At 36.3% G+C, this 23,831-nt stretch overlaps 1 protein-coding gene and 1 pseudogene across 1 annotated transcript; both read right to left on the minus strand.

Annotated features, from left to right (window-relative positions):
* Positions 1 to 11,129: 11,129 nt before the first annotated feature.
* LOC126081178 (olfactory receptor 8K5-like) lies at positions 11,130 to 12,052 on the minus strand (annotated as a pseudogene).
* A 9,876-nt stretch (positions 12,053 to 21,928) lies between these two features.
* Positions 21,929 to 22,870, minus strand: LOC126080430 (olfactory receptor 8K5-like). The gene has a single exon (XM_049891647.1). The coding sequence runs from the start codon at positions 22,868 to 22,870 to the stop codon at positions 21,929 to 21,931; it is 942 nt and encodes a 313-aa protein (XP_049747604.1).
* Positions 22,871 to 23,831: the final 961 nt, after the last annotated feature.

The following is a 23,831-nucleotide window of genomic DNA, read 5'->3' on the forward strand; positions in this document are numbered from 1 at the left end:
ATTACTGATGTTCTTTATTCCAGATATAAGGAATCTTTCTTTATTCTTAACTAATGTATAATGTTTAGCAATTTAGTAGACTAAATGCTTTTGTAAACAGAAATGAAGCATTTATATTTTTCTCCCTGCTTGATCCCCCTGGAATCAGAAAACTATTAAAATAATAATAATAAAGAGTTGGAAAACTATTAATGGAAATTATTTTTATGACAATGTAATTATTTGCACAGATTAAATAAGAATCTGTCCTCCTTATTAACTGGACATAATTGGAAAACTGAGTTATATACGCGAGCTTTACTAGAACATGATAGTTGAGAATGATGCTCATATAATCAGGTGTGACCAGACACAGACATATTTAAGAAATTAAGCTTGAATTTATAGAGTGGTTGCAAATCCCTCCCAAGAAGACTAGTCTGGTACTTGACTGACAAGGTTCCTAGCTTACAGGTTAGTGAAGAAGGTCACTTTCTGGCAGTCCCAGGAACCTATGATATTTTGAGAACTCTAGAAGAGAGGAACTCACCCGTATCTGTGGGTACTACAGTTGAAATCTAGCAGCAAGCTCTTGACTTGGCTTTCTAGCCTCAAGAAGCATTTAAAAGTTTATTCTGAGATTCTTTATGAAAACTTAGAAAGCAAATTTCAAAGGCCTGTATAGTAAAGTATCATTCTTGCTGCACTAAGTGATGATGATCAGTCTTATTTCAAGATCAATAATGCCTTTGCTTTGGAATGATCTTTGATCAAAAGGAGGGTGGCTGTAGAGAGAAATTTTATGTTTAAATTAAAATTATAGACTGCCCTTGTGGGCTATCGAATTCTAGCCTGATCATTGTCTTTGAGAAATCTCACACCTCTTTGTAAACTACAGGAAACTAATGGTTTTGTTTTCTACCTGTATTTTGGACTAGTTCTTGCTACATAACTTATGCTGTTCCTTATGTGCCCATACGTAATCAATTATCCAAAGAGAAAATTAGAAATACAGACCAATGATGTAGAAACAAGAGAACAAACTATTGTTCATTTCAATACAGCGCTAAATGGAAGTTTGAAAGACTCTCTAATTGAACGCACACTTGTAAGTTGCTTGACTGTGGCAATAGTTCCTTTCATCACGAGGATCACATCTTCTTAGTTTTGGAGATATACTTTAAGATTGCAAATGGTATTAGACAAAATCGTGTTAAAATTAAAGGATTCAGTGTTATAAATCCAGCAAATCATGCCTTCCCTATCCAAAGATTTATCAGAAATTAGCAAAATGGCTTTACAAAATAGACTAGCTTTAGATTATATGTTGACCTCACAAAGAGGTTTTTGTACTTCATGTTGCAATGCTATGTATACAAAGTGTGGTAACAGCTGACACCCATGCACAAAAAGAAGCTGCTAAACTGATGAAAATAAAACCTGAAACACCATGCTGAGACAGACAGGGTTAACTGTGCTGGCAGAACGAAAGAGCTGTTAAAAGATTACCATCTAAAAGTTGGGTGAACAGGAACCACACCCTGCCAACATAAAATAAGGCTAAAACAACCCATGAATTACTACCTCCTTCTCAGTGTTAAAACAACCAGTGAATTACTACCTCCTTTTTTGTGTGTGTTTTTCTAGTCCCTTCCCCCTTTTTACAGGCTCCACATGCTCAGAGGAGCAGTGTGACCACTGTTTGACCTTCCTTAGCCTGCCAAAGGGGGCAATGTAGTGCCAAAGATCAGTGCGCCTGCACTATGTAAGTGATGCAAGAGAGGACTCCGTCTTGAATATCAGCAAGCACAACCTAATTAGTATGCACTGCCATTCTGAGAAGTACCCGCCCCTTGAAAGAAACCCACTAAATATTCACTAGTCTATTATCTCCACGGAACCCAGATAAGCAAACCCAGAAAAGCTCTAACCATGCCCCTCTTTCTGAGTCAGACTTTTTGAGCAGCATGAGCCCTCTCTGACTCCTTTTACTTGTCACAAGTGAAATAAACCTGTTAGAGTTGAATCCAAAATTGTCTTCTCTGTGTATTCTTATAAGAGAAAAGGCAAGGACCCATTGAGTCCAGAGGGCCTCCATGCCCTCAGCAGTAACAATGGGATTTACCTCCTGTCTGAATTTTTTCTGGGGTGTTCGGCTCAGAGAAATTTTTCAAAACTTGAGTATTGTCTTCTTAGTCATTCTTTATAATAATAGCCTTCCTAAAATGTACAATACCAAGGATCAATTTTAGCCAATAAGACAACAAATAATAACCACCATATCCAGTTTTCAGGATCAGACTTTCGACTGTATTAATGAAGGCTTCTACTAAACACTGATCATAATTTTTAATCAAGCTCTCAGTATTTCTGACAGTATGACCAAGAGGAGGAGGTGTTAAATACAAGGAAACTGAGGCCCAGATAGACACAATTATTGAGCCTGCACAAACCCCTCTTTATAAGAAGGCATATGTTAGCCATAAATTCATTCAAAGTAAATCTGGTTGAAAGAATTTAACTTCACTGAAAAGTAAATTAGTCTTTTTCCTTGTTTCCTGAGAAGACAATTCTAAACCTTTGGAGTTTCCTGAATAATTGAGATATCTTGGCCAGGCCACAAAGCCCACCTGGCAATCTCAGGAAGGAGAGATAGCATGATTTAAATATTAAGATTAGAGAAATGTATGGTCCTTCACATTGGGACACTGTTTTGAATGATGAACCACTGTTTAATATGCACGTAGAAAATCCTTTTAAACCTGGAGAAGTTGGTGAGAAGAATTTTATTTGAACACCAAAAATCAGCCCCACATGACTAAATTGAGAAATTAAAAAAAAAAAAAAAGATGCTCCTCACATTCTACCTCTTGACTATTGGTGGTTCCTCATGAGAACTTAGTTCTCCCTAAATTTTTGCAAACTTCTGTGCTGTAGGCATTACACATGAATACCCATTTGGAAACAGAAATAAGACTATAATGTTTTTAAGCAAATATTGGTAGGGACACTTTCATAAAGCTGCTGAACAAATGGGTTCCCAGTGTCCTATTTTTTTTTTTTTTTTCAATTTAATTCTAAAAAACCTTTTAAAGCTCCACCTGGTATAAGTCCTTTGCCTTCAGGGCCAATGCTTAAATGGCAAATAGGGTTTATTCAACTTCTACCTTTAAATAATTATAAGTTTGTATTAGTAATAATTTATATACTTTCTCTCTGGGTAAAAGCTTTCCTGAGTCTTCAAGCTATTGCCACATTTGTGGCTAAGAAGCTTCTTAAAAATATTAACCCCACTTGAAGAGTCCCAAAGGTCCTTTGTACTAACCAAGACACCCATTTGACTGGACAAATAATCGAGGAAATGTATTAAACTTTCCCCATTTTCCAAAGACTTCATTGTCCTTATATAATAAAAACTCAACGCCAAACTTTCCAAATCTTTACAGTTAATGTGAACAAAAGTATTGTCCCTGGTCCTTTTGAATTTGAGAATTACTTCATTTGAAATTAGTAAATTAACTCCTCCTGAAATTATTACTACTGAGAGGTCTATGGCCTGCCCTTATCGGACAACTTGCTCTGAATCAAATTTAACTCAAACTGGCTTGTTCCAATATTGCAAGTCTTTAATTCAGTATTCTAGCAAATATTGCTCACAAGTTAAAAATGCTTTTGGTAATCAGAAATCAAAAGTACCTGAGCTACCTATTATTCAGCCTAGAATTTATGTTTATTGGAAAAAACACCAAATTAAAATATTCTCTCAAACCCCAGTTAATGGGATCTTATCTAGTACTCCAGATCACGGGAAGTTAAAACTTCAGCCCAGCTCTCCAAGTTGAAAAATACTGTAGTTACCACCTGGATGTTTTCAACCAACCAAAATGCTAAAATTAAATTTCAGACATTCCAACACCAAAAAGCAGATGACACCTAATGTTGACAGCTTCCCCCGAGACTCTGGACAAGAGCTGTATCCTACTAGTGTCTGGATCATAATTTCTCATGTCATACATTAACTATTTAGCTATATTCTTTACCCTTACAGTGACATTGTCAGGTATTACTCTATTTTCAAAATATTGGAGGCATTACTCTTCATTTTAATCAATTAAGTCAAGCATTTTATACCCAGTTTAAAATTAGAATCCATACTATGTCTGTTTTGTTCTTAGCACATTAGTTATTTTCTTTCTAATTTTTGTTTACATGGTTTATATCCGCTTAATCCTAACTGAGGGTGTTGACTTTGTAATAGCTATAACTTACATTTTAATTGCTTTTTTTTTAAAGTATTTTATTGTTTTTGGTGAATGTTTATACAGCAAAGTATGTTCCCACTTAACAATTTTTACACATTATTGTTCAATAACATTGGTTACATTTTCCACATTGTGTCAACATTCTCATTATATCCATTACGGTTGTTCTGTTTCCATTAATCTAGCTTCCCTCCCCATCCCCCTTCTCATCTTTGCTTTAGGGTAAATGTTGACCATTTGGTCTCATATAGATTACGTTTTTTTTTAGTTAAAAGAGCACAATATGTTATTTAGCTGAAAGGTGACCTCTGGGAGTGGTTTCAGTAAAGAGTATCTCTGGGCCATAGTCTCAGAGGTTCCTCTTGCCTGTACTGGTCCAGTTGCATCTGGCCTTTTTTTTTTTTTTTTAATAATTTTTGTTATGCTTTAAGTGAAAGTTTACAAATTAAGTCAGTCTATATCACATATAAACTTATATACACCTTACTACATACTCCCACTTACTCTCCCCCAATGAGTCAGCCTGCTCCCTTCTTCCATGACCATTTTACCAGTTTCTAACCCCCTCTACACTCCCATCTCCCCTCCAGACAGGAGATGCCAACATAGTCTCAAATGTCCACCTGATGCAAGTAGCTGAGTCCTCATCAGCATCTCTCTCCAACCCATTGTCCAGTCCAATCCATGTCTGATGAGTTGGCTTCAGGAATGGTTCCTGTCCTGGGCCAACAGAAGGTTTGGGGACCATGACCAACAGGATTCTTCTAATCTTAGTCAGACCATTAAGTCTGGTCTTTTTATGAGAATTTGGAGTCTACATCCCACTGCTCTTCTGCTCCCTCAGGGGTTCTCTGTTGTGCTCCCTGTCAGGGCAGTCATCGGTTGTGACCAGGCACCATCTAGTTCTTTTGGTCTCAGGATGATGTAGGCTCTAGCTCATGTAGTTCTTTCTGTCTCTTGGGCTCATAATTACCTTGTGGCCTTGGTGTTCTTCATTCTCCTTTGATCCAGGTGGGTTGAGACTCATTGATGCTTAGATGGCCGCTTGCTAGTGTTTAAGACCCCAGACACTGCATGTAAAAGTGGGATGCAGAATGTTTTCTTAATAGAATTCATTTTGCCAATTGACTTATATGTTCCCTGAAGCCATAGTCCCCAAACCCCCACCCCTGCTCCACTGACCTTCGAAGCATTCAGTTTATTTAATTGCTTTAATACATTAATTTATAGATAATCTTTCTTCACTATGAGGCTTATATCTGTTATAAGACTATTATGTCTCCCAATAGCTGTTAAAATTTGGCATAACGATGTCTTTGTTAGAGTGGCTCAGTCAGTGGCCAGTGCTGCCAACTTAACAGACTGTTGGCTATGCCATCCTTCCCCACAAACTGTACATGAGAATTCAAATCCTTTAGTATTACCCATTTTCGTCTATAACCATATACCTACTGCCGATGTCAATATCAATACCATAGAAAGATGAGCCATCTATGTCAGGTTATGGCATCTCTCTAATTCCCCAGTTTATCCTTCTGGGGCTTGTTTTTTATTTTACCCAAGTATTTATTTGTCCTGGTATAGTTTATGGTAATGAATGTCCTTTCATTTTTCTGCATAACAATAGCTTTATGCTGCTTTAGTAAGTTTTTGTAATTATCAGAATTCAGAGGCTCCAGTTTACTTCCATTTTAGGGAAAGATCTTGATTAGAAAGCTTGTTTATTTATAATAACTCCCATACTGAAAAATGACTGGAAAAAGCAAATCGGACTATTCCCTTTCCCTTTTCCCCAATGTAAATTGGAGTAATGTGTGCCTCTTGTGGGTACATGTTCCTGTGTGGAGGATCCAACTGTCTAGAGAAAAATTCTAATGCTAAACCTTTTACTTCATCTTGCTTTGTTTAGATGGATGGAGTATGAAAGGCCAGTGCACCTTGTGCACCTTTGAAGTCCCATTAACTCTCTGGTCCTATAATGAAAAGCATATTTGGTAAATAATGCTACAGCTCCAAAGCAGCTGGTGCATATTGATTCTGCTCATTTCTGTGACACAGTGAGTAATTCCCGCACACTGCATTAGTTCAAATGAAAGGGCCGTGTTACTCCTCTAATTCAGCCTAGGGCTGTGAATAATGCCCCCAATTGTTAAATAATGTACAACATGGTGAAGATGGCTTCAGTGGTGCATGATGAAGAACCAGACGGTATCTGGCTAATAGATTAGATAGATAGATAGATAGATAGATAGATAGATAGATAGATAGATAGATAGATAGATAGATAGATAGATAGATAGATAGATAGATAGATAGATAGATAGATAGATAGACAGACCAGCAGACAGATAGAAGCAGTGGGTTTAATGGCCCAAGAAGCAAATAGGCCACCATGCCATCATCGAGGAAACAGAGTCCATGCTGAAGATGACTTAAGTCTACACAGAGGAATGATATTAAAGAAATCAAAGGATGTTCAATTGATCAAAAGGAGGGAATGACATAAGGACCTTAAAACTACATGAGGTGCTTGGCTGGTGTAAGAAGGCTAAGGTGGAGTCCAGGCCTAGAGAATCTGTGGAATTGGAAAATTGAACTGGTTAATAAATATGGAGATTAAGGGCAGTTTTGCCTGTTATCTGGTATTTAAGGAAATGTTTTCTTTTTAATCAAGCAAATAATGAATGTTGTCAGTTTTTCCCAGTCAGGGTTTATGTAACTTTTATTTTAGAAATGAAAATTTTCCAAATCTCCTGTAAATCACGCTCTTTAGAATACTTGTAATGTCACTAAACAGTAATTACTCAGAAAGCATATATCACCAAGTGGAAATTAGACAACAAAAACTGTTTAAACCAATCACTCAAAATATCCCACTCTGGTTACTGTTCCTTTAACAATGATGTGTCCATGAAAAACAAATCAGAATTTTTCTCAACTTTATTTCCTTCTGTAATAACATATTAACGACTCCAGGATTATGATTTAACAAATCCATTAGTTTCTTGTGCCCAGTGCATGCTGATGTTTCCCACATTCAAATTGTTTTCTTTGCCTTGGCTTAATAAAGATCTATCCTGTTTGGATTTGAGTCTGGTGTCTTTTCCCCCTACCATAATCACAAATTTATTTGTTGTGTTAACATGTTGTTCTTCCTTCTTTACCCACATAACATGCTCTAAATTCACTGAAAATATGAATTAGAAAACGTGTCAATACTTCCTTCTGGTTCTTAAAATGGTTTTTCACCATGACGTTCTCCATCAGTTATCACCTATAATAAATCCTTTAGTCCTTCTAATTATGCATCATAAATATCTTTCCTTCATTTTTCCTTCCTGCCATTCTCCACCTTCTCTTTCTTTATTCATTTTTTCATCCATTCTTGCTTTCCAGCAACTATCTTTGCATTTAAATATGATCAATAAAATCTCTACTGAAGACATTAGGACTCTAAGGAGGGCACTAAGTATTGAAGAGTAAGGAAATCAAATAAAATGCTAACAAATCAAAATCATCTAGTATACATACATATTTGATTACAGAATAGATAATTAGAAATACTTGTCTCAGTCAAATTGCTTGATACATGACAAATAAAGCATTCATAGTGTCAACAGGGACACCAAAACTAAAAACCAAACCCCATTGCCTTTGAGTCCATTCTAACTCGTAGTCACCCTATAGGACATAGTAGAACTGCCTCACAGAGCTTCCAAGGGCCACCTGGTGGATTCAAATGGCCAACCTGGCTTAAATTTCTGTTTCTCATCACAGGGAAACTTCATGTAAGGTAGGTATTGATTTTATATTACTTGAAATTTAAGACAAAGGTATTTACGAGTAGATCAACAGTTGAGCTGTTCTTGTTAGGTATCTTCCAGTGGGTTCACACTGATAGTGACACCATGGTCAAAGAGAAAAAATGTTCCTGGTCTTACTCCAGCCTCAGAGTCATTGCTATACTTGATCCCATCATTCAGCCACTGTGTCCATCCATCTCATTGAGGGTCTTTATCTCTGTCATTGATCCTGTACTTTACCAAGCATTATGTCCTTCTCCAAGGAATGTTCCCTCCTGATAACATGCCCAAAGTATGTGAGATGAAGTCTTGCCGTCCTCACTTCTAAGGAGGATTCTGGTTGTACTTCTTGTGAGACAGATTTGTTTGTTCTTCAGGCAGTCCGCGGTATTTTCAATATGCTTCACCAACACCGTAATTCAAAAGCATCAATTATTTTTAGGCCTTCCTTCTTTATTTTCCAGATTTTTCACACATGTAAGGTGATTTAAAATACCATGGTTTGGGTCAGGCATACCTTAGTCTTCACAGTGACATCTTTGCTTTTTAACACTTTATAGAGGTCTGTTGCAGCAGATTTGCCCAATGCAGTGGATCGTTTGATTTCTTGACTGATGATTCCACAGATGTTGAATATGGATCCAAATAAAATGAAATCCTTGACAACTTCAATATTTTCTCCGTTTATCATGATGTTGCTTAATGGTCCATTTATGAGAATTTTTGTTTTAGTAATAGGGAGAGGTAATCCATACTTAAGGCTGTAGTCTTTGAATTTCATCAATAAGCTCTTCAAGTCCCTTTTACTTTCAGCAAGCAAGATTGTGTCATCTACGTATCTCAGGAAGCTGATGAGTCTTTCTGCAATCCTGATGCTGCATTTTTCTTCCTATGGCCCTGTTTATCAGATTATTTGCTTGGCGTACAGATTGAATAAGCGTGGTGAAATGATACAGCGGTGATGTACACTTTAGTGATCTTAAACTGTGCCTGTCCCCTTGTTCTATTCCAACAATTGCCTCTTAGTCTAGGCACAGGTTCCTCATGAGCACAATTAAGTGTTTTGGAACTCCCATTTTTCACAGCATTATCCATAATTTGTTATTATCTGCACAGTCAAGTGTGTTTGCATAGTCAATGAAACAGAGGTACACATCTTTCTGGTATTCTCTGCTTTCAGCCAGGATCCATCTGAAGTGAGCAGTGATATCCTTCAACCTCATCCTCCCCTGAACCCTCAAGGAACTCAAATTGTATTCCTTTTAAATCTTCTTTAAGTTTTGGAAACAAAAAGAAGTCTGAAGGGGAAAAATCAGGGCTACAGGGTAGATGGAGTTAGTTTTCCCAGTGAAATTCTCAAAGAACATTACCCTCGAAGAATGAGCAGGTACATTGTACAGATGGAAAAAAAGAAAAAATTCTTTGGAACAAGCTTTCTGTCCTTTTCTCACCAATGCAGTTTTCTGTTTTCTTAAAACTTCTTCATAATAAGCCCCTGTGATCATCCTGTGTCCTTTGAGAAAATCTGTCAAGATTACCCCTTTGAACTCACTCGCCCCAAAAAAGTACAGTCACCATAACCTTCTGAATAGCTTTCCCTCTTTTGGCTCATTCTTGAGGTTTTCCTGACCTTCCTTAAAATGCTTGATCTATCTGAAAACTGTTGTTTTATGTGGAACAGGATTCCCACAAACTTGTTGTAAAATTTCAGTTATTTGGGAAGATGTCCACCTAAGTATTTGTTAAAATTTTGATATTAGCCTTGAACTCAAAATCATTTTTTTCCATGACACAAAAAGTATCTTTTTTTTTTTTGTAAGGTTTCCTAATGAGACTAAGACAAGTGTATTACTGAGAGAACTTTTTTGCAGCCGTACACTGATAAGAGAGACAAGTTCAAATACATTTTGTTTGGAATAAAATTTTGCATGAATGAACTGGAACCCTGATGGCAATGCCTTTCTACTTACCCTTGTAGAGGAGGGTCACAATTAGTTTATTTCAATCCAGTACCAAGCAGTTCAAAACACTTTATACTGACATGTCAGTGGTCACCATTTTTAAAGAAAATCAAGTCCTTTCGGGAGACAACCCAGTCAAGAAAACACCAATCCGATTAACTCAAAGGCCAATCAAATTGCAGGCAGCAGTAAAATACATACTTGCTGTTATTTATTAAGACATTGTTGTTATTAGGGTATGTTTCCTGTTTATCCAGCTTCTAGATGGTAATCTTTTAACAGCTCTTTTGTTCTGACAGCGCAGTTAACCCTATCTGTCTCCCAGGGGAAGATTGATGACAAGAACCTCCCTCCAGAACTGACAGAGAAAGCCTTCCCCTGCAGATGGTGCCCTGAATTAGGACATCTGAACTGCTAGACTATGAGAGAATAAATTTTTGTTTGTTAAAGCCATCCATTATGCTAAAATTATATTTAACTGCTTGTTTACTAGATTCTTATCTACCAGTTTAAAATATTTTCTTAGAGCAACATCTATGCTAAAGCAAAGCAGAGAAGAAAGAAATCAAGTTAAATGATAACAAATCAAAATTATCTAGTTCACTTCACATGTTTTAGTACATGATAGTTAAGAGTTTATTTTCACAGTAGAATTGATTGATAACAAAAGACAAATAAATTATTCATGTGTTAATAGGTCACAATAACTCTTTAACTCTAACGTTATTTACACTGTTGTTTCAGGCTTAGAAAATGCAATGGGAAAACAATTGAGAAGATGCTTGTCCTTAAAAAAACTGACAGAAGCAATCACATGTTTTATTGATCAAGAGTGTATTCAAATTTATCATTGTGGAAGTATAAGGGCCTATGAAATCATATAAGTAAGCAAAGCATAGGAAGCAAGGAATGTTGGGAAAGAAATGACACTTAACTGGATATCTAAAAGAGGATTAATTTGTCTCAGTATAAACAATGTGATAGCATCTAACTTATAATTAGCCTCTGCCTTGGAACCAAAAGGAACACATTTATATCTATTAAAAATGTTATCAAGTGACATTACCTTCTGCATTGTTTACTAAAACAAGGTTGAATATTGAATACTGAATATAAAGTTGGCATCAATTTTTAAAAACCCTACGGAAGGCACTATTTACCTCTTGGTTCCTCAAGCTATATATCAAAGGGTTAAGCATGGGGGTGACTAAAGTGTAAAACACAGAGGCCATTGTGTCAGTATCATATGCGTGAGCAGATTTGGGCTGCACATACATAAATAATAAAGTCCCATAAAACACAACCACCACTGTCAGATGAGAACCACATGTGGAGAAAGCTTTTATCCTGCTCTTGGCAGGATGCATTCGAAATACGGCTATCAGAATCAGCTGGTAAGACAGCAGGACAACCAGGAGGGAGGATATCAAATTAAATGCTGAAAATATTAGGAGCATCAATTCTATTTCTTGTGAATTTGAGCAAAGCATAGATAACAAGGGAACATTATCACAGTAGAAATGACTGATGACATTAGAGCCACAGAAGATGGATGTAAAAGTCTTAATGGTTAACATCACAGACTGAAAGGTACTGTAGAGATATGGAATGCCCACCAGCACATGGCAAAGTCTTTGGGACATGATAACATTGTAGAGCAGAGGGTTACAGATAGCCACATAGCGGTCATAGGCCATGGCCGAAAGGATAAAACTTCACTGATAATGAACAAAATGAAGAAAGCTATCTGTGTGGCACAGGAATAATAGGAAATGGTATTTTTATCCACAACAAAATTTACTAACATCTTGGGACAAATGACAGTAGAATTGCCAAGATCAATAAAGGCCAAGTGTCTGATGAAAAAATACTTAGGTGTGTGTAGGCGGGAGTCCATCTTGGTCAAGATGATCATGCCCAGGTTGCCCACCACTGTGATCATGTAGATGAGGAGAAACACCCCAAAAAGCGGGTGCTGCAACTCAGGGTGCCTTGTGATTCCCATTAGAATGAATTCAGTCAGTACTGTTAGATTCTGTTGGCCCATTTGGTCCAGTTATCTCTTCTGGGAAGAAACAGAGGGTTTGGTATTAGCTTTCATGTAGTGTTGTCTAAACAAGTTATAATATTTCAGAAGCAATGGAAGTTTTTCTTCATATTTTTTGTTGTTGTTATCTGTCATTAAGTTATCCTCGACTCACAGTGACCACAAGCACAATGGAACAAAACATAGCCCATTTTTCTACCATCCCCATGATCTGTTTTGGATCGGACCCTTGTGATCCACAGGGTTTTCACTGGCTGATTGTCAGAAGTTGATCACTATGCATTTTTTCCTAGCCTGTCTTAGTCTAGAACCTCTGCTGAAACCTGTCCAGCATCATAGCAACGCAGAATCTGCTAGTGACGGACCCAGTGCTGGTAGTGCATGAATTATATCTGCCAGAAGTCTAACCTAGGTTTCCCATACAGAAGACTACCAGCGAATAACCACTGACCTTTTCCTTCATATTGTTATTGTTTTGTGTCATTGTTGAGTCATTTCTGACACATGCAATCCCTATAGGGTGGAATAGAACTTCCTCTTAGGGTTTCCAAGGGGAAAATCTTTGCTGGAACAGGTTGCCACATCTTTCTCCTACAGAGTGACTGATCTTTCTGTTAGCAGCCAAGCACTTAACCACTGGGCTTTTCATCTGATTTTGAAGTTGAGGTAAACTTTAGAAACTTCTATATCCCACACACACAAAAAAAAAAAAAAAAAACCCATTGCCATCAAGTCAATTCTGATTCATAGTGACTATATAGGTCAGAGTAGAACTGCCTCATAGAGTTTCCAAGAAGCACCTAGTGGGTTTGAGTTTGAACCCATATAACCACTACACCACCAGGGTTTCCACATCCAAAATAGGGGGATCTATATGTAACACATTACTTTAATATAACATAGACTAAATTCTAAAGAAAGTCAATGGAAATTAATCTACGTTGTGACAATGAATAATGCATTTTATATGGATCCCCCTATTTTGAGATATAGGAGATCCCAAAGTTTATTTTAACTTCAAAAATCTGTAATATTAACATAGAAATAGTATACTTTATTTTATCTACAAAATTACATCAAATTTTTCCTTTCGTCCACTTCATTTTTGTCTGAGAATTTATGTGGGATTTTGATAATTTTAGAGAAAGAAGCAGAGACAATGTGACAGAGACAACACGTAGTGACTCTATAGGACAAAAGAGAACTGCCTCATAGGGTTTCCAAGGCTGTAATTTTTATGGAAGCTGACTGCCACATCTTACTCCTGTGGAACAGCTGGTGGGTTCCATCTGCCAGCTTTCCGTTTAGTAACAGAGAGCTCAACCACTGTGAAACCACAGTTTGCCCACCATAATCTTGATTTAGGACATAGTCTCTTCCCATTCTGACTTCTGCTCTATTGCACTTCGCCTGATGTCAATTTGCAATGGAGTGTCAACAGGCATCCCTTGGGCCCAGATAAATGGGAACTGAGTTAATGATACTTCATTTGAGGCTTAGTAGGTATACTTTTTATGGTTCAAAAACAATGGAAAGTATCATTTAATAAGGTTATCTTTCTGTTACTGGAAAATTTTCTAAGAACACACCTTGCACCTGGTGTGCTGAAATGTGCCTTGAATGTAATTAATAAACTCTTTTTATATTTATTTTATAATTTTTTGGACAAGGTCACTTTTATAATTGAAATGTATTTATTTTTTTATTCCAAATAAATATTCACATTCATGCTTCCATTTGTATTTATAATTGTGTGTCATTTTTTAATTAAAATCCCCAAATTTATATAAGTTTCAAAATGTACAAGATCTGAATGTATACCTGTTACAAACTATGCTTATATCAACATTCAGGGATTTTGAATATTTAATTGTATATATGCTATTTCCTCTAATATGACACTACGGAAGTGGTAGGTTCCATAAGGCATTTAGAATATTTACATTTATTTGGGAATTTATTACATTATATACTGCAAACTATTTCTGGAACTCTATAACAGAGAATTTATAGAGTTTAAGACTGTGATTTTCAAATACCTTAGTGATAATTTCTAAACCTTCTTTTCATGAAGTTTTACAAAGTCAGTCAGTAAATCAAAGTGAAACTTCCTGATTGGAACAAATGAATCTCTTTAGAGGTATCTACTTATTTTCCCTTTTAACCTCTTCTGGCATTCATTGTCCATCAGTGAAAACCTAGGACTCTGCAAGCATGATTTTAAATTGGAACAGTAAATGGTGTTCCAAATATTCAGCGATATAAAAAAAGTAGGATACAATTATTATTACACAATATAATGCCCATACTTAGTCTGCACAACTATTAGAAACTTCCAGGGGCCCCTGACAAGGCCTAAGTCTACGGTATGGAGCAGCTGAAGTTCAGAGCTGGAGTGCAGACAGATGTTTGCTAAGGATAACTTTTGATCCCCAGGCTGGATTGAATTTTCAGGAAAATAGCAGAAATCCTAGAAATATGCCAAATTTTGGTTTGATTTTGCAATCCTGAACCAGGAGAATGGGAGGCAGGATGATACTGGAGATTGGTGAGTCACCTCTGTCCCTTCTTTTTTTTAGATAAGTTCTCTGTTTTTTTATTGCCCCCGGCTCCAATCTTCTTTCCAGGTCCTTCCTGTCTCACAGAATAAGAACTATAAACCTATGTTCTTTTGAAAACTGTATCTCAAATTTGCTGTATCACAAAGCCTGATTTCATAGGATTTTGCTGTAGAATGCTGGATTGAGGTAAGGAATTCAGATTCTACTTCCCATCCTATGACTTTTAAGTTTTCAATGTTCCATGAGAATTATTCTAATGTTTATTGAACCTATGAACATCTTCAGTGTCATTTACTACCCCTGTCTGAAGACATCTAGATTTCACCTTTTTGGAAAAGAATATCTCTAATGTGTCTTAGACATCGAAATATGAGCTTTTTTTATCTCTGAGTAGTGATCATCACTAAAGCCGAAAGAATATACAAGTGTGCAGATAAATTATTTTTCGGTCCTCAGACATGGTAATATCACGTAGGAATTACTTTAGGTTTAGGGAGTTCTTCATAACTCCATAACTCATAAAAAATACTGTAGTTTCCAGTCTAGAAACTAGTAGGGAAAAGAAAGAACAAACAATATTATCATCATTAACAACCAAAAAATGGTGTGTTTTTCATGGGAAATTCTTATGTAAAAATTATTCAAAATTTATCAAAGGTTACATGGGGCATGCTTTATACTAACAATATTCATTTTTTAACAAATATTTCATTGGACATTCTCATACTGAAAGAATACTTATTTATTTAATATTGTCTCAGGCATAATTAAAATTTAAAAAATTATTTATTTTTGTGAAATTCAATTGTACCTGAAAGTTCTGTATTATATCTGGCAATCCTAACCTTAATTTCATATTGTTGCTTGTTGCTGTCGAATTGGCTCTGACTTATGGTGACCTCATATATAACAGAGCAAAATGACATCCATTCCTTTTCCATCTTCATAATTGTCAGTATGTTAGAGCGCATTATTGGTATGAACTATTGTGTCAATCCATCCCATTGAGAGTTCCTTCCTTTTTGTTGGCCCTCTACTTGACCAAATGCGATGTCCTTTTCCAGCATTTGGTCTTTCCTGATGAAGCACTCAAAGTATGTCTAATCCTAATAGATTTTAGTAAATTAAATTGGTGCTGAATTTTCAAGTATTTCCAGTTCCCTCTTCACTTGCAGTAACCAAATGCCAATACCAGCCCCTATAAATCAAATAGAGCTGGGGCACACTCTTAATTTATAGGATTTAATGTCCTAAAAACACCATATTGCTCCATGGAATCCTAGTTAAGAAAAGAGAAAATGAATGTTTGTGGTGAAGCTGAAGGGGTAATTTGTGAGTGGCCATAATAGTGTCTGCTTTCAGGAGTCAGGAGTGATGGTAAATGACCGAAATCTACCTGATAATCAGAATCAAAGAGAATTTGAACCCACTCACCTTGAGTAGGAAATCAGATTTGTTTTCCTTAAATGATTCTCTTGTTTTCTTTGGTAGGATGAATTTATGATTTCCCTTCTCTTTGCCATATTCCCCAAAGAATTAGCATGCATTTTACTGATTATGATGAAAACATCTGAAGGACTTAAAAATTTCCCTTGTCGTGCCTGCTAATTATCCAAGATATCCTACATACTCCCCAGTGAAAAGAAGGAAGGGGTAATTCAATGAAAAAACAAAACATGAGTCATCTATACAGTCTCGTGGAATCCATATGATGTAAATGTATTCATTCATTTACACAGTCAAGAAATATAGACACAACGGGAAAAAAAACGGATATCAGCTCAATCTCAGTAAAACTGCAACAGTTGCAAAGTCATGATGAAATAGTAAATACCATTATCATCATGACCTAGGATTTTTCTACAAATTTATTACCAAAAGAAATACGTGCCAGGCACTGTGCTATATACATATGAATTGGCTCATACATATGTCAAACCCAACATTTAACTCGTAATTTAACCCACGCTATTTCCATATTTACTGGGTGGTGTAAGCGTTTAACACACTCTGCTGCTAACCAAGAAGGTTGAAAGTTCAAGTCCATCCAAAGGAGCCTCAGAAGAAATGCCTGGCATTCTGGGTTTTAAAAGTTAGCCATTGAAAACCGTGGAGTGCGCAGTCCTGCTCTGACACACAGGGGGCTGCCACGAGTCAAAACGTTCCATAAAGCGACCGGGAATCTCATGTGCAGAAGAAGGGGACCTCAGCTGAACTGTATAATTGCCCAAAATTACATAATTAATAACCAGAGGATTTGAAATTAAAACTTTACCTCTCCTGCCCCACACCTCTAAATAAGGATATATTTACCTCCCCTTTCATAAGACAAACCCGTAAGAATTATTGTAATGCAATGTGTTACCACATAACTGCCCCAACTTTAGGAGTTCCTCAGCTGTCATATCACCAGAGTTGGGTAACGTTCAGTAGGACCTCATAGTGAGTCAAATTTACTTGTAAAAGAAAATATCTTGTCTGATAAAATTTTATCCATGCCTCCTTCCTTGGTGACTTCCATATGTACAGGAATTGAGGAAACGTTACGTACAATGAAACACACTGACACATTGATGAGTTTTGACAAATGTGTTTTATTTGTCCAGCTTTCCTGCCCCGTCCTGTCTTTCCTTCTTGCCCCTGGGCTGGTGTGTCCATTTAGTCTCTTATACATGGTTGAGTATTGTTGTTTTTTCTTATGGGCCTACCTAACCTTTGGCTGAAGCGCAAACCTCAGAAGCAACCTCAGTACTGAGTTAAAAGGGTGTCCGGGGGACATATTCTCAGGATTTCTCTAGTCTCTGTCAGACTTGTAACTCTGGTCCTTTTTTATGAGTTTTAATTTTGTTCTACATTTTTCTCCAGCTCGCATGGAGACCCTCTATTATGATCCTTGTCAGAGTGGTTGGTGGTGGTAGCTGGGCACCACCTAGTTATGCTGGACTTAGTCTGGTGGAGGCTGTGGGAGTTGTGGTCCATTCATCTTTTGGACAAATCTTTCCCTTGTGTCTTTGGTTTTATTCATTCTTACTTGCTCCAGATAGGGTGGGACCAGTGAAGTATCTTAAATGGCCACTCAGAAGATTTTAAGACCGCAGATGCTCCTCAACCAAGTAGGATGTAGAATGCTTTCTTTTCTTTATTAACTACATTGTGCCAATTGAGCTTGGTCTTCTGAGACCATGGTCCGCATCCCTCAGCCCAGTAATTCTGTCAGGCAACCATAGGTGAATGGATTTACATTGGGGTTCTCAATTCTGTTCCATTGGTTCAAGTGTTTGTCGTTGTACCGGTACCAAGCTGTTTTGACTAGCAATATAGTAGGTTCTCAGGTCAGGTAGTTCACGGCCTTCTACTTTATTCTTCTTCTTCAATAGCGTTTTACTTATCCAAGACCTCTTTATATTCCATATAATTAATGATTAGTTTTTCTATCTCATTAAATAATGCTGTTGGTATTTGGATCTGGTTTAATTGTATTGATAGATTGCTTCAGGTGGAATGGACATTTTCACAATGTTGAGCCTACTGATTCATGAACATGGTGTGTTCTTCCATTTATGATGGTCTGATTTGGTTTCTTCAAGTAGGGTTTTGTAGTTTTCTTTGTATAGGTATTTTAAGTCCCTGGTTAGATAGATCTCTAAGTTTTTTTTTTTTTGCTTGTTTGTTTTTAAGGGATATTATAAATGGTATTTCTGATTTCGTTTTCATAGTTCCCTGTATTGTGTATAGGAATCCAAATGATTTTTGTATGTCTTGTATCCTGCTACTCTGCTGAATCTTCCTATTAGTTCCAGTAGTTTTAATGTGGAGCCTTCTGGGTTCTTTATGTATAAAAACCCAAAAACCAAATGCATTGCCATCTAGTTGATTCCAACCCATAGCAATCCTCTAGAATAGAGCAGAACTGGCCCATAGGACTTCCAAGGAGCAGCTGGTAGGTTTGAACTGCCAACCTTTTGGTTATCAGCCAAATGCTTAACCACTGGGCCACCAGGGCTGCTCTCTATGTACTGTATTATGACATCTGCCAATAGGGATAGTTTTACTTCTTCCTTACAAATTTTGATGCCCTTTATTTCTTTTTCTTGGCTTATTGCTCTAGCTAGGACTTCCAGCAGTGAAAACAAGGCCTTTCATAAAAGTGAAGTGGTGTAAAGAAAACTTTCAAAAATGGGAGATACCCATAATCCCCAACTTATGAATTATTTGAGTAACAAGGAACCACACTTAAGACCATCTTTTTTTTTTTTGTATCTTACCATTAGTAATATATACTACAACCAATGTTGCAGTATGTAAAATTGCCTTTTGGTGCAGTAAATCCTCTTCTAGTATATACCCAAAAGAATTGAAAACAGATGTTCAAACAAAAAATTTTACATGAATGTTCATAGAAGCAAATTCACAATAGCAAGAAAAAGTGGAAACAACTCAACGTCCATCAGCAGATGAATGAATAAAGAAAATACGGTATATTCATTCATTCTGTCATAAAAAATGAAGTAGCAATACATGCTATGATGTGGATGAAACTGGAAAATCTAATGCTAAGTAAGAAAAGCAAAAAATCAGAAGATCACATATTGAACATTTCTACTCATATGCAATAGCAGAATAGGAAAAGCCATAGAGACAAAAATCAGATTCATGGTTGTCAGGGGCTGTGTGGAGGTAGAGAACTTCAGGAGAGGTATCCTAATCTATAGGAGGACATCTATGGAGTGATAAAAATTATCTTGTGCTAGATAAACCTGATGGTTACACATTATTGTGAATGTAATAAAAGCCACTGAATTGAACACTTTTAAATGATTGTGTTGTGAATTTCACTGTAATAAATAATTATTATAAACACATATTTCAGCTCTTCAATGGGTTGTCTATTAATGCTCTGTTCATTAAATTCTTCAATTTATCCATTTCTTGAGTTTTTTAAGATTTGTACTTTTTCTGCAAAATACAGAAAAAATACATTTCATGATGAAGTAGATTTTTACAGTTTGGCTTAATAAATATATAAGTTTATATTGAATGAACGTTTGTGTTAAAAAAAATCAAGCCAATGTGGTGTTTATATTAGCTACTGCATTTTTGTTCATCGTCTCTGTATATACATAAAAAAAAACAACAAAACCAAACCCAGTGCCGTCGAGTCAATTCCCACTCCTAGCGACTCTATAGGACAGAGTAGAACTACCCCATAGAGTTTCCAGGGAGTGCCTGATGGATTTGAACTGCCGACCTTTTGGTTAGCAGCAGTAGCACTTAACCATTATGCCACCAGGGTTTCCTCTGTACATACATACATACTTACATATATATATATATGGATACACACACACAACCTCAGGCTGCTAACCAAAAGGTTGGAGTTTGGAATCCACCCAGGAATAACTTAAAGAAAAACCTTTGGATCTACTTATGAAGAATCAGCCATTGAACCCTTATGCAGGACAGTTCTATTCTGACACACGCATGGTCACCATGATTTGGAATTGACAAAGCAATGGTGTGTGTGTTTCTTCTATCTGAGATCAATTTTTTGGAGCTCCTAATATACCTTTATGTTGATTCAGTGTGGTCTTAAATCATACATAAATATGTATAGGTACATATTAAATCATATAAAATATGTAAACTGCATTATACTCAATAACACTCCAAATTAAAACACCTAGAAATCTGTAATTTTATGATTACATAAATATTATTCTGTTTACCTGTTTTACCATAGTAGCTTTTCTGACATAAATTGTTATCACTTCTTGAACAGTTTTGATTCTTTCCAAAATATGTAATCATTCTGCATTTTTGACAAGGCTTCTGCTTTAGTTCAGTATTGGGTATTGCACATATATTCTAGCTCTGTCAGATACTATTAGGTTTCCAAAAAAATGAAGAAAATATGCACTTTAGGCATAATATACTAAAGTTTGTACTTCTCTGGGTTAGTGGCACACATCCTTGTGGAGACTAGAACAAAATCAAGATGGGGTAAGGACCATCAGCACTATGGTAAATGTCTTTACTTTCTTGTTTTACCAGCCATCTTATTGAGCTATTCAGAATTTTTTCTTAGAACTCTGTCTATGCCAAGGAAAAACAGAGAGTAAACACTATTTCATTTTTGTTTTGAGTAAATTATGACCCTTGACAAGGGTTTTGTAATTAACCTAATGAAGATGAAGGCAACATGGAAGATAGGAAGATTTTTTGTTAGTTTGAAAGGAATAAAAATTGGAAATATCATAAATATTTGTTCCCACAGTCTTTTAGTGAACAAAAAGAAATTAATGGTGAAAGTATTTACTGCTTCAGTATAATATCGATGCATTCAGTAGAATTCAGCTTACCATTCCTTATACATCCTCTACAAATGAAGTGTAACAATATCCACATTTTGCCTTTAATAAAATACGTGGATGTTGAGCAATACAATTGTTCACTCTAGAGTAATATGCCCTTTTTATACATTGATCTTCCTTCTTTATACATATAATATTCTCCAATACATTGAAAATAAGACTTAGAAAGCATGCCAATATGTTCTCTTGGTTTTAGAATTCTTTTTTAATCATCATAATCTCCATCAGTTATTACCTTTAATAAATAGTCCTTCACATCAGGCATCCTTAATATTTTTTCTCCTTCCTCTTTTTCTCTCCCCGTCTCTATTCACTTTTCATTTTTTTTTTTTTTTCTTTTCTGACTACTGTCTGTGCATGAAGAATAGGGTAGTGAGAACCAGCATGCAGGACTAGTTTTCTCAGAAGGAAGGATGTCAAATTATATAACTGATCAAAATTATCTAGCACACTTCACATATGTTGGAGCAGCACATAGATAAGAAATGATTATCACAGTAGGAGACACACAAGGCTAATTACCGATGGGGTCAATAGGAACACCGGTAACACTTTGTCTCCAGTTTTGATTACTTATTTTAGTATTAATTTAGTCTAAGAAAAGACATGAAAGCAAGGTTGAGAACATTCCCTTCTTAATGAAAACAAAAACAACATTGAAACAAACACACGGTTTACTGATGAGGTGCCTGACAAATCTTTTCATTAGGGAAATATGAGTTTCTATAAAATCACATAAGGAAAGAATGAATAGAAGCTTGCCGTTTTGGGGAAGAAATGACATTTAAGTTGAAATATACATTATGAGAATTAATTTGAATGAATATAATGGGCACAGAGCATTTGTCTTTGCTTTATAATCAGTCTTAGCTTTGCAGCCAAAGAAAATGTTTTAGAGATAATTTCCAGTACATTTGCCTCAAAACAGTATTGCATATTGAATATTAAATACAAAGATTGCATGGATTCTTAATGACCCTGTAGAAGGCACTTTTTACTTCTTTATTCCTTAAGCTGTAGATCAAGGGGTTAAGCATGGGAATGACTAAAGTGTAAAACACTGAGGCCATTTTGTCAGTATCAAAAGAATGAGCAGATTTGGGCTGCACATACATGAACAGTAGAGACCCATAGAACACAACCACCACTGTCAGATGAGAACCACATGTGGAGAAAGCTTTTCTCCTGCCCTCAGCAGAATGCATTCGAAATATGGCTATCAGAATCAGCAGGTAGGACAGCAGGACAACCAGGAGGGATGATATCAAATTAAATGCTGAAAACATTATGATCAACAGCTGTACCTCTTGTGCATTTGAGCAGAGCATAGGTATCAAGGGGACATCATCACAACAGAAATGACTGATGACATTAGAGCCACAGAAGGTCAATGTGAAAATCTTAATGGTGAACATCAGAGACTGAAAGATACTATAAATGTATGGAATACCCACAAGCACATGGCAATGTCTTGGGGACATGATAACATTGTAGAGCAGAGGGTTACAGATGGCCACATAGCGGTCATAGGCCATGGCCGACAAGATGAAAAGTTCACTGATAATGAACAAAATGAAGAAAGCCAGCTGTGTGGCACATTCATAATAAGAAATGGTATTTTTATTCACAACAAAAGTTACTAGCATCTTGGGACAAATGACAGTAGAATTACCAAGATCAATGAAGGCTAGGTGTCTGATGAAAAAATACATAGGCTTGTGTAGGTGGGAGTCCACCTTGGTCAGGATGATCAGGCCTAGGTTTCCCATCACTGTGATCATGTAGATGAGGAGGAAGACCCCAAAAACGGGCAGCTGCAGTTCAGGGCGCCTTGTGACTCCAATTAGAATGAATTCGGTCATCGCAGTTAGGTTCTTTTGGTCCATTTAGTCCAGTTATCTCTTCTGAGAAAAAACAGATATGCTTGTATTATCTTTCATATAGCATCGTCTAAATAAACAGAAGGCAAGAATTCTACCACTGAACCACCGATGCTTTCTTCCTTCGTATGTGTGGTGAGAAAATTAATTTTTACATCTTACTTTAGTAATCTTTACAATCTCCTTCATCCCAAAATAGGAGGGGTCCATATAAAACAAAGTATTTACTGATACAACATAAATTCTAAAGTAGATCAACAGTATTTGTTATTTTGTTAGTAACAAACACACATTTTTATTAATATAGAAATATTATACTTTATTTTATCTGCACAATGTCATCAGCATTTTACTTTAGAGCCCTTCCTTTTTTTTTGGTCTGAGAATACTTACAAGATATTGATATTCTTAAAGAGAGTGAAAAAGATAACATGAAGTTAGTGAAACAAGTTTTATGGCCCCTTATTAGTTCTGGCCCCTTCCAAGACCTTCAGCAAGGCCTTAGCAATGCATTCACGTAGTGATGTATCCTGGTAAGTGTCCTGAAAGCAGAATATTTTAACCATGATCAGTTAAAGGCACATTCTCTTACCATTCCAACATCCTTTCGATTACACTTCACCAAATATCAGTTTGCCTTGGGGTACCAGTAGGCATTTCTGGGGTCCAAATAAATAGGATTCGAGTTAATGATATTTGAGGCTTAAAAGGTATATTTTGATGGTTCAAAACAATGACATATATCACTTAGTAATGCTATCATTCTGGTGTTAGAATAGCTTCTAAGAACATGCCTACCACCTAGTATGCTGAAATGTGTCTTGAATTTAAGAAAGTTCATATTTACAGGTTTTATGATGTTCGTCACCAAGATCATTTTGTCTATAAATTTGTTTCTATTTCTTTCCCATTCTAAATAAATACTCACATTTCTGTTTCAATTTGTATTTCCTTTTTAATGGAAACC

The sequence above is a fragment of the Elephas maximus genome, chromosome 7 (genome assembly GCF_024166365.1).
Source record: "Elephas maximus indicus isolate mEleMax1 chromosome 7, mEleMax1 primary haplotype, whole genome shotgun sequence".
Taxonomy (NCBI): Eukaryota; Metazoa; Chordata; class Mammalia; order Proboscidea; family Elephantidae; genus Elephas; species Elephas maximus.

Bases quoted from the DNA above. Each gene is read 5' to 3' on its own strand.
- LOC126080430 (XM_049891647.1), bottom strand. From the start codon at position 22,870: ATGGACCAAAAGAACCTAACTGCGATGACCGAATTCATTCTAATTGGA.